The sequence below is a fragment of the Ptychodera flava genome, chromosome 2, assembly GCF_041260155.1.
Source record: "Ptychodera flava strain L36383 chromosome 2, AS_Pfla_20210202, whole genome shotgun sequence".
In the NCBI taxonomy this organism is placed as follows: Eukaryota; Metazoa; Hemichordata; class Enteropneusta; family Ptychoderidae; genus Ptychodera; species Ptychodera flava.
In genome coordinates this window covers 11,307,149-11,319,160 of record NC_091929.1, presented here as the reverse complement: position 1 = coordinate 11,319,160, position 12,012 = coordinate 11,307,149, and the positions used below count along the sequence as shown (strand labels likewise).

The 12,012-nt window shown below is 38.7% G+C and overlaps 1 protein-coding gene across 1 annotated transcript; it reads right to left on the bottom strand.

Moving 5' to 3' along the window:
* Positions 1-588: 588 nt before the first annotated feature.
* LOC139114433 (uncharacterized) lies at positions 589-11,430 on the bottom strand. Its single transcript, XM_070676177.1, has 4 exons — positions 11,237-11,430; positions 6,324-6,435; positions 1,933-2,651; positions 589-1,665 (listed from the first exon to the last, which is right to left on the bottom strand). Exons 1-4 carry the CDS (start codon positions 11,270-11,272, stop codon positions 1,357-1,359), a joined length of 1,176 nt encoding a protein of 391 aa, XP_070532278.1. The 5' UTR covers positions 11,273-11,430; the 3' UTR covers positions 589-1,356.
* Between the last annotated feature and the right edge of the window lie 582 nt (positions 11,431-12,012).

The following is a 12,012-nucleotide window of genomic DNA, read 5'->3' as shown; positions in this document are numbered from 1 at the left end:
ATTGACATAAGCACTTTTCGTATTTGGCAACATTATTTTAGATAATGTTTTGATCTTCCAACTAAAGTTTGAAATGGTATAGCCCGTCGATGTAGGCATTGCGTGGTACTGCCACTGTAGACCAACCATGGCTACCAGGTGTCTCCCAATAAATGACAACTTATCTTGCCCTCTTTTCAAACGTTTTAAGGCAAAGGCCACACATTACATTCATTTGCCATTAAATCATCAAATAAAATGCAAGGCTTGCAGTTTGCATTCGTGGTTTTAAATGGAAAGACATGAGATATAACCATCTGTCAAAACTTGAGATGTTCTTGAAGTTATCTCAGAGATGGTTAATGAGTTCTACTTTTTAAGGCCTGTGGAGATATAATTTTAACAAATTCACCTTAAATTTTCAAAAAATATGTTCAGATTCTTTGAACGGTTGTTTATTTTGTACTTCCCTCTGTTTCTGAAATGTCCGTTCCTGTTGTACTACGTTTTGGACCTTCGAGTCGCTAACATACCAAACACACCTGCCCATTATTGTTTATTTAGCTTTCGATGTTGAATGATTTCTTTGTTCATGCAGCACAAACGATGGAGTTTTATCAAAGTGCACAATATTTTATTTCAGAAGATAAACACATGACAGCGTATAAATATTTGTATCAACCAATCCTACTTCTCTATTCAGCGATCACTCAGTCTCTATGTCTACATCGCCCAGCAACACACAGGTGCAAGCAAACAAACTCTTCCGCAAACAAGCTGTAAGGAATTGCACGGCGCTAGCAAATGTAAACTTTGTCAGCTTACTTGAGATCGGTGAAATGAAGTGGTATATCTAAATACAAGGGCCGTAACAGTTGTTCAATAGGCAATACATGTGCATTAGGAAAATTGTTGTGGTCTGTTAAAATGGAAGAATTGTATAATTCGTCAATCTGGTATCAGTTTTGTCTATAAATCATCGAGAAAATGCTACTTCCCGTATACAAATACAACAACTACAGTGAAATGGGCTCACTTTACTTCAACCATGTGACAGTTTTCTGTGTAATTGGCCTTGGATTTAAAATAAACTGAACAACTCATTTTGAGTAAAAATCTTGTGATGTATTTATGTAAAACAATATTTGTATGAGGAAAACAAATCAAAGAATGACAAATTCAATCAGCATTTTAGATTTCAGGAAGGGCCACTAACTGCAACGAAAGTTGACAATCCATATAGAAGATTAAGGTAGGCCTGGTTTAACCGGATACACTTATCAAAACTACAATCACAGAAAAGGTTTAGGTCTCTGGTTTCAAGGTAATGTCAAGCAGATACGCACTGGACAACAAGTACCTTTACTGGCACTATGTTTATCCTGATTTAGCGTCTACATCTTCTACAACTGCCCAGCCCAACTCAGGTCTTAAGGCCAGTGTACTTTGATCTTGAGAAACTGCCATGAATCCTCCTATGAACTGCATCTTTAACGGTTCGCCAATGTATTCCCATACAAATGGCGCTCTTGACAAGCCAGATGTGAAGCAGTTGGTTTTTACGCCACCTCTTGCAGACCATTGGTCTAAATATCCATTTTTTGTAAAGCCCGTATATTTCCAAAAGTACGGAAAGAGCGTTATTATCCATCCTGTTATATATGGTCCACCAGAACCATTATTTCTCTGGGAATAGGTGAAGATAAACAGGAATAGGGCAATTTTAGATAAATGAAGATTTTCAAGAAAATGTGGAAAAATCGCAATTTCGATTACTGACTCAATAACATATTGAAACATCAACGCATAAACTTGAAAACAACAATACGTTATTGTTTAAGGTCATAAATAATAATTATCAAGTTCAAGACAGTACTATGATTATATAATAATTTTAAAACATTATTATATGAAATTGAATGCCTCACATTTATTCCATTCAGTTGTACTTACCTTATAGATACTCGACCAGAATTCCTTGTTGACACTCCCACTTGCAGCGTTCACAAATTGATCTAATACAGGTAGTAACTCATCAGTCCACCATTTCAGGTCATACTGTTTCAGCTGTATTGCTTTCTCCTTGATCGCCATCCAGTCTTCCTTTGTGCCTTCCAGTGTAATAGAGGGAATACCACACCATGTGTGAAACCCATAACCAAGAAATGTCTGCATAGCATCCATTAAGGCAATATCACCAACTGCCCTTTCCATCGGCCCAGTTGTGCTGAAATTCGGAGTTATCAGTTTATAATTTTTCTCGCCTATTTCATCTTTGATCTTCTGTGAAAATTCGTCAAATACTTCTGGCCATGGATTGGTTGCCAAGCCCTTCACAAAGTCATCTCTTCTGACTGTTATCTCTTTCTTTCCAGAGAATGTGACAAACTTGCTCCTCACCTGATCTGAATTCTGGTTGATGTGGATTCCAAGGCCTTGTGTAATACACAACCATATCATATCTGGACTCAACACCAATGGGTAGTGTCTGTCGAAGGCTAGATGGACAGCCTCTAACAGACCATGCAAAGTTCCATTTTCGACTATGTTGACATCCGTATGAAAACAACTTTCGATCTCTTTTTTGATTCGAGCTGTTGTACTTTGCACATGTGTTGCCAGGGGTAACGGTTCATGGCATGGAGATACCTTAGCCACTTCAAAGGTAGTACCTATGATTGTAACATAAGGAAAGTAAACAAACGTGTTTTCGTCTATTTGTACAGACCACTTGTGACGCAAACATAAAAACAGTTTGTAGTATGTGGGATACAATAGCTTAATAGTAATATAGGAACAGGGACAAATTCGTAAAGCAAATCTGTGCAAGTTAACATCAGCTAAACATATTGATGAAATTATTTTGTTGTTTATCAATATTGGGTCCAAACCTGCAAAAGGCATAACATTGCAGTATAACTGCTTTTGTTTCATTGATAAACCATTAATGTCTTTCTGTAATTTTCCAGTCATGTCGATGGACTTCATATTTTGCAATTCCCCCCCCCCCCCACTAATGAATGGGAACAGTTGGGTTATTTTCAATTTATAAAAAATTAAAAATTCTACAAATGCTACAGATAGTTCATGGAATAATGTTTGATAAATCGCATCTCAATCCTTTTCCTCCCTAGTTCATATTTCACCATCTGGTCAAGATGGTTAAAATCAGTGAAGCACAACATATTCCATATGATGCATTTATTATTATTATTATTTATTTGACTTTGCAACCAAAATACCATAACAAGTACAGACAGGTTGAATTGTTACAATGATATAAAATAAATCATAAAATCACAAAAAACTACACTATAAAACTGGAGTAAGAAAGTTAAAATATGTGAGCATTATAAAAATTGTAAAACTAGCGAACCATAAGCATAAAAAATCACTTGTTGGTCATTTACTCATGGTTAATTAAAAATTGCAACACTTTGCAAATATGTGTGATGAGGAAGAAAGTGGTAAACCAAAACTACGAGCTGACAAAAAAAATTATTTCTGATAGTTACTGAGAGCATATGGAATAAAACTATTTTGAAATCTTTGTGTGCGGCATCTAAAAGTAGCATATTGTTTTGAGTGGCGAGTCCTTCTGGTAGTACCAGGGTTCATCAAGTAGTTCAATCTATCACCATCAGTACAAATTTTCTGAAAGAAAGATTTACATAACATGTCTCTTCTGTGCTGAAGAGTGTTGACACTAGTTTGAACAGATTCTTGATAAGACTTCTGTGGAAATATAATTCTAAGTGCTCTCTTTTGTATTGATTCAAGAACATTTGACTGGTCTAATGTAAGACCATTGTGCCATAATGGACATGCATATTCAACTACAGGACGTATAATTGAGGTATAGTATGTTAACAGGTGTTTGGTGCTCAACCCAGATCTTTTAAGAAGGGTGAGAAAGTACAAGCGTTTGGACGCTTTGCTGTAGATGTAATCAATGTGGTCAGACCATGAAAGTGTATTATTTATCATAACCCCAAGAAGTTTTTGGACCCTTACTCTTTCAATGATTGTATCATTTATTAGAATTTGGGGAATGTCTGGTTTGTTCTTCTTAAAGCAGATTAACAAATCTTTTGTTTTATCAGGGTTCAGTTTCATGTTGTTTTCCTTAGACCATTTAGTTGTATAATTTACAGCCTCCTGCATGGAGCTTTGATAAAGAAATGACTCTGACATACTAGTATCATCCATAAATTTGTAAGTCAGGGCTTGTGGTTTTAAATCGCTTATCATTATGATAAATAATAAGGGACCCAGCCACGACCCCTGTGGTACAGCTCCGTGAATTTTTATCCAGTCAGAGACCTCCCTTCCAAGTATAACACGCTGTTGCCTATCACAAAGGAAAGCAGCGATCCACTGAACCAAAATTGCAGGGACATGCATATCTTCTATTTTTTTGATCAAGATATTGTGATCGATAAGATCGAAAGATTTTAAGTAGTCTAAGAGAACAACATGTGTTGTTTTGCCTTGTTCAGCAGCTAGGTACCACTGATGGAACATATCTATCAAGCAATGTGTTGTTGAAGTGCCCTTAACTGCACAAAATTGCTTTGGGTCAATTTTGTCTTCAACCACTTCAAGAAGCCATCTACCAATAAATGACTCAAGTACCATCTACCAATAAATGACTCAAGTACTTTACACAATACAGGTGTCAAAGCTATGGGACGTAAGTCTTTAGAAAGGGTATGTGGTGGATTAACTTTAGGGATGGGACAGACATTTGCAGACTTCCACACCGTTGGTACATATCCCTCACAAATTGAACTATTGAAAATGGCACATATGGGCTTGGCAAGGGAAACAACAAAGTCTCTCAATATCCAATTTGGAATCATATCTGGTCCCATAGATTTGTTAACTTTGATCTCTGGCAATTTTTTCTCAACTTCATACACTGAAATAATGAATTTATTTGGGATTTGACCTTCATGTTTAGCCACCTTTGAAAAGCTTAGTGGTGAGAGATGTGCACTCACGGTTTGGAAGAATGAGTTGATCTTTGTTGCTAGTTGTTTAGTATCTCCATTACATATATCATTTGCCAGGGACTGCAAATTGTTGTCCCTCTTTTCCTTTTCGATGATTTCTTTTGTCTTTCTCCACCACTGGCTAGGATTAGTCATGTGGAGATCTTCTACCTGGTTATGATAGTATTTCGATTTCAGATATCTTGATAAACGGTTAATTTTGTTTCTACATTGTTTAAATCTGATGCTATCGTTTACTTTCCATGCTGCTTGTCTCTGTAAAATGAGATCTCTGTATTTATCAGTGATCCATGGCTTATCGGTAGTGCATCTCTTAACATGTCGGTTAGGCAGACGCGCATCCATAAGGGAGTTAATAGTGTGGTAAAAAAAATCAAACTGTTGTTGACATGTTTCTAAATGATAAAGAGGAGTCCAATTCACTTGTTGTAATTTATGTGCAAATATAGCTTTACCATTGGGATCGTTGGATCCTACCATCATTCGAACCACCTTCCCAGGTTTGAAATTTACTTGAGGTTCAGGTAGACATATGACTGTGTTGTGGTCAGACTTACCAAGAGGAGGGAGAATTACTGGGCACTTATACAACATTTCCATATTTGTGAAAATTTTATCAAGTATTGCTTGTTCTCTGGTTGGGTGAGCAACAATTTGTTTGAGTTGGTGAGCCCGTTTGATAGTACTTTCTGGCAGTTTGTTAAAGTCTCCGAGTACAATAATACCACTGGTCGGGTGCTTGGAAAGGACATGATCCAAAGAGTCAATGATATGCTTATTCATGTGTTTATGACTAACACCTAAGCAAGCAAACACTGAACATTTGAAGGCTGCTGAAAACACAAATACTGTAAACTTGGTTTTATGGACTAAAGATGCTATAACAGACCAAGCCAAGTGGGTGAAAATACACCTGGTTTTAGCTCAATACCGCATTTTACTGACTTGGAAGACGGGGAAGTGATACTGTCTTGCAGGAAAAGGGTCAATTAATGTTTGCATGGAGTAGACGAATGCGTGTTATTACGAGAGTTTCCTGCAGGGGAAGGTTTTCATAATTATTGTATCATAGATTTTTCTTACGACCGATGTCCTTTACATAAATATCCTACATAAATGAATACATTTGTCTGTCGCATTCCACAAGGGAAATTTTGGAAAATTATTCACTCGACTAGGACTTAGTTACGAAAATCAGAGAAGTCTTCGTTCTTTGCTTTTTTTTGAAAAATAACATTGTGTCACATTATGGAAAGCAACAGAAGTATAGAATCTCTTTCAGACAACGCTTGCTTAGATATCTAATCGTTTATCCCCGAAACTACCTACCTTTTCGATGTGCTGATTCATCGGTTCCTTTCACAGATTGTAATTGTTTTTCAACTTCTTTTCCTCGTGTAATGATCTCTTCGTCCGCAACTCCCCATTTCCACATCTCACGCTAAAAGGAAAAGCATGAACTTATTGAACGGAAAGGTAAATTCATGAGGCTTATGAGCGATCGAATTTCAAAATAATCAGTGCAGTAAACCTATGTTTTTCCATACCAGGCCAACAACATTTCATGCGATTTTCGCGTCATGGCACATCGATTGTGTCTTATGCTGAATTTAGCCCCCTTGTACGTCCGAAATGTCCTCATAATATGCGGCTGTACAGACAATACCGGTACTGCTTTTATCAAGCAAGACTGCTTTATTGAGTCTACGGTAATACTACTTTTGCTAGAAGCCCTTTTAAGGTAGAACGCACCTCGGGGACAGACATTCGGACTCTCAAACTTTTACAATTCTCTTCTGATATACCACATGTGGGGGTTCATTTTAAAGCTCTTGGTGAAAGAAAACTTTTCACCGGCTTAGTTTTTCGAAATTCAAAATTTTTTATTTTTCTCCATAGAGTTAACACAGGGATGGCGGCCATTTTGAATTTCTAATATCGGTAAATCTTTGGTAAATAATTTGTAAATAATTCGGTAAATAATTTGTTTCTCTAGTACCAAAATTTGCATGGTGACCCCCTATTTTTATTCTTGATTTTGAAAGAGAATGATTGAAAGATTCCTTGAGGAAAGTTAGAGCAAAAGTTTAAGTCTTTCACTTTCGAGGTGCATACTACTTTAAACCCCATTCTTTTTCATCATGAGGTCAATTTTCAATACCAACAAGCACAAAACAAAGCATCCAATCTTATATGGTAAAAGTGCACACCTGACGTTAGCATTTATAACATGTACAGTGACAACTTAAATTTCCTTTGACCTAACACTATTGCCACTATTGAGCACCATATTTCATACAATGAACGTACATGCACGTATATGAGCTTACAATGGACCTATATGCAAATTACTCTAGAAACAGTACTGTCGTGGATAGCGCCCGTACTACTTTTTGAACTATCGAAGATCGAAGAGCTTCGAAGAAAAGGGATGTTTTGTACTTCTGCATGATAAACACTAATGAATCGTATTATTGCTCGACACGATTTCTTTTGAAGTCGATGCGTATTACACTGGAAGAACTTGCAAATGTTTGAAAGACCGTGACCCTAAGTTTCACAACGCTAAGAAGGCAAGCGTGTAGCGTGAAAATAGGCATAGCGTCAACGTCGCCTCTTGACTTTGCCACTCAGTAACTACGAACAAAGCCGCCCCTTCCTATGATGCATTTATTATCCCTATATCTAAACCTGGAGGCCTAGGTAGGGTAATATTTTGCAAATGGATATATAGTAATTGCCTATGTAACCGGCAACTGCTTCGTGTGACTGTCCATTAAGGACTCTCTTCTCAGAGTGTTTGAGTACAGATTGACGTCGAAAAGTTTCGTATTAAATATATTGGCATAAATATTGCCATATCTATGCGCATGGCCTACAAAAAGCAGTAGTTTTTTTATGTCGCAATCATACTCATCTGTTTGCCTGGCATTATACTCAGACAAAGGTCTGTGTTGGCACCAGATTGACTGATCAGAAAATTTACCAATCATATGACAATTTCGATGGAAAACAAAAGGCTATCACACCTCCATAATCCTCTTACAGGGATCGCGAACAGTGCCTTTTAGTCAGCGTGACTGTTAATTAATAGGTGTAAGTAATAATAATAATAATATTTATTTCTTTAAAGCGCACTACACATACGTCTCAGTGCGCTTTACACATTTAAAATTGATAAAATACCAGCAAAGCATAACAAACTAAAATGTAAAAAACAATCAAATTAGGCTAAAAACGTACATGGTTAAAAATGATGAAAATTTCTGCAGAGTAAAAACAGTCAAACTACAAAAAACATTATTAAAATTCTACAAAGTACCAGAAAACGTTAAAATAAAACAAGCATCAGCGGTTACGGTAAAATGGTGACCCTTCCAAAACATTAGTAATAGTGCTTTACAAAAAAGGTGAGTCTTTAAAACGCGTTTAAAACAGTCAACGGACTTGGCATTACGAATTTCAGGGGGCAATGAGTTCCATAGAGAAGGTGCGCAGACAGAGAAAGCTCTCTGCCCATATGCCTTGTTGAACATTCCACGCGGTGGCACTACGCGTAAGGAATCACTCGATCTGAGATCTCTGGCAGGGGTGTATATCTCGATCAGATCCATGAGATAAAGTGGAGCAACATGATGAACTATTTTAAAGGTCGTCAACAAGATTTTGAATTTAATTCTAGCTTCTACGGGCAGCCAGTGTAGATCAATGAAAACAGGTGTGATATTATCAAATTTACGAGTACGCGAGACAAGGCGAGCTGCAGCATTCTGAAGTGATTGAAGGCGTCCGAGCTGAAATTTCCCACACCATACAAAAGACTGTTGCAGTAATCCAGCTGAGAAGTAACAAATGCATGGACCATCTTTTCTGTGGTGGGTCTGTCCAACAATTGACGGATCTTGCCAATTCTACGCAATGCATAAAATCCATTCTTACAGATGTGGCTGATATGGTCTGACATCGAGCCGTCATGGGTAAGTTTCACACCGAGATTGCGAACTGTAGCAGAAGGGGCAATATCTGACTCCCCAATCCTTAAACTTGAAAGTTTCACTGCATCGGATCTGAGACGAGACGAAAACTGAACAACCTCTGTCTTCTCATCATTAAGTATTAGCATATTGGATTTCATCCAGCAGCGGATTTCGTTGGCGCATACCTCGACAGAAACTCGAACTTCATCAGGTCTGCTACACACAACATAAATCTGTGTATCATCCGCATACATCATAGGATTAAAACCATGCTGGACGATGATGTCTTCAAATGGTGATGTGTACAGAGTAAAAAGAATCGGGCCCAGGACTGAGCCCTGAGGAACACCATACTTCATGTGTGTACTAGCTGATGCTGCAGAGCCAACTTTGACGCACTGATTGCGATGGGTGAGATACGACTTGAACCACGATAGAGCTGTACCTGTGACACCAAACCGAAATTGAAGTCTATGAAGTAGTACCTCATGATCAACTGTGTCAAAAGCCGCCGACAAGTCTAGCATGATGAGGAGAACGTCGTTTTTGTCATCGAGAGCAAGCATGATGTCATTATGGACACGCAGAAGGGCAGTCTCTGTACTTGATGAGCGCGATATGCGCTCTGGAACTTGGAAAACAGAGAGTGATCACTGAGGTAACTGCTCAACTGCGATGCAACGATGCACTCAAGAACTTTAGATAAGAATGGTAGATTTGATATCGGTCGATAACTCTTCAGGATGTTTGGGTTGAGGTCCGGTTTTTTTAGCAGTGGTCGGATGACGGCAGATTTAAAGTTACTGGGCACACTTCCAGATGACAGCGATTCATTGAAAAGATGAGCCACGAATGGCGATAGAACACTGGCAAATTTCTTGATATAGTTCGCTGGCAGTACATCAAGATCACATGATTTTGGCGCTGCTCGTTTAATTAGGGTGTTAACTTGGTCTGCAGACACATCGCTGAAAGCTGGAAATGTGTGGGATGGTAAAACGCAGTCACTGTCAACACTGACATTGGGTAAACTTTCGCGAAGTTTAGAGACTTTTGTGTTGAAGTAGTTCATGAATTCAGATGGAATTTCCTTCGATGGAATTTGCCAAGGTAGCTCTTTGGCGTGAATTGCCTTCGCATCAGTCAACTCAGCGATGATCTTGAACAGCCTCTTGCTATCTGCCTCTTCAATGCGAGTCCTATGGTAGTCAGCTTTCAAATCATCACAGCGGCGAAAGTATTCATTCCGCCTTGTCAGGAAAATCTGACGATCAATCTCAAGGTTTGTGGCGCGATATTTTGTCTCAAGTCGTCGCACAGTTTTCCGTAGCAATAGTAACTCTTCACAATACCATGGAGCTCTTACTTTATCAGTCACCACTTTCTGCTTGATGGGGGCGAGAGTGTCTAATATGTCCGTGACTGAGTCGATGTAGAATTTTGATAGACGCTCAATGTCGATATCACGTGGATAGGTGTAGAACTTGGCAGCGATTTCGTCTCGCAAGTCATCGGTGCTCATGTTACGGAAATTTCGCCTCGAGATCCTCACCTTACTGTTTGCCGGACGCTGAACGGTCAAACCGAACCGTACAAGACTGTGATCAGAGTTCATTGAATTAGTGATATTGACGGAGTGGAGAATCTGGTCTGCTGAACGTGTAATAACTAGGTCTAGGATGTGTCCCTTGTTATGTGTAGGCGAGAGAATGTGTTGACGCAATCCCATAGAGTGCAGTAGGGTGGTGAACTTCACTGTATCGGGCAAGTTGCCGTCATCAAGATGAAAGTTGAAGTCACCAGCAATGACAAGATAGCCTGGTGACGGTACAGCAGATTCAAGTAGTGTGGAGAACTCGGTGAGAAAATCATTTGTAGTCGAACTGTTTTTCTTTGATTTCGGCGGGCGGTAGATGGTGATGATACGCACTGTCTGACTTGATGATTGAAGTTTGATGTCCAGAGATTCAAAAGAATTGAATGAACCAGAATGTTTTTCTGTAACACGCAAATTGGAGCGAGCGATCACAGCGACACCGCCGCCTCTTCGACTTGAGCGAGACTGGTGGTGAACATTGTAGCCACTGACCGCTGAATGAAAATCGGCGATTACAGGGTCCGTTCGAGTAATGTATTGAGAATGTCAAGGCTTATATGAAGCATTTAGCTATAAATGGATTCGTTTCTAGCTCGATGTATGAAGTAATAAAGCAAATTTAGCTTCCCAGTCCGTTTTCAACTAATATGTCAAAGTGTTTAACTTGCCTGTTTTTCACTGTCTCCTTGCCACAGCCTAAACATATTAAATGTCCAGTAAAGGGAAGATTACTTGAAGAGATAGGAAGACACGTGTGAGCGACGATGAGCTGCGTGTTCAGACAACTCGACCTACCACACAAAAATGTCTTGTGTGTGTCTCTCACTCTGACGATACCAAGGCACGACTGTCGAGATACAGAGGCACGCTTCTCATATTTATGTGATACGTGTCAACAGGGCGGATTTACATAAAAGTTACATAATTCACCGTTTATTGGGAAAACCTCATGCGATACATAAATTCTCATGAGTCAAGTGTACTTAAGTATATTTGCTTTATTAAAGCCAGCGAGGTTAGGTGATAAAAGATTAAGCACCATGGGAAATGCAAGACGCGCCGGCAGCCACTAGTGCTTTTGCAATCTATAAAGTTCTTATATGTTCAACGAAAGAATACAATTTATTTTTATACGTAATTAAGTATTACTGGATCTCCTTGTGCCCTTGTGCCCTTCTAATGCTAACCGTTGGCAAGTTTTAGCAAATAATTTTAACGACTTGTTTTAAAAAATAAAAGGAGCGTTATTTTTACTGCATACACTAATTTGCAAACAATCGCCACCGGGTGTGACCCGAATAAATCAAAACGTTCTTTTAATTTTCACGCCACCTTGGTACGATTTAATATCTTTAGCACACATGGTGAAACATTTGCGTTTGGTTTACCAACAATCTGATGTCTATCGGGAAACCATGGCCGCAGCCCAGAGTAATTATTTTGG

Bases quoted from the DNA above. Each gene is read 5' to 3' on its own strand.
- LOC139114433 (XM_070676177.1), bottom strand. From the start codon at position 11,272: ATGTTTAGGCTGTGGCAAGGAGACAGTGAAAAACAG. The intron at 6,436-11,236 runs GCAAGTTAAACA...TTTTCCTTTTAG, and splicing joins AAGGAGACAGTGAAAAACAG to CGTGAGATGTGGAAATGGGG. The intron at 1,666-1,932 runs GTAAGTACAACT...ACCTATTCCCAG, and splicing joins TCTGGTCGAGTATCTATAAG to AGAAATAATGGTTCTGGTGG.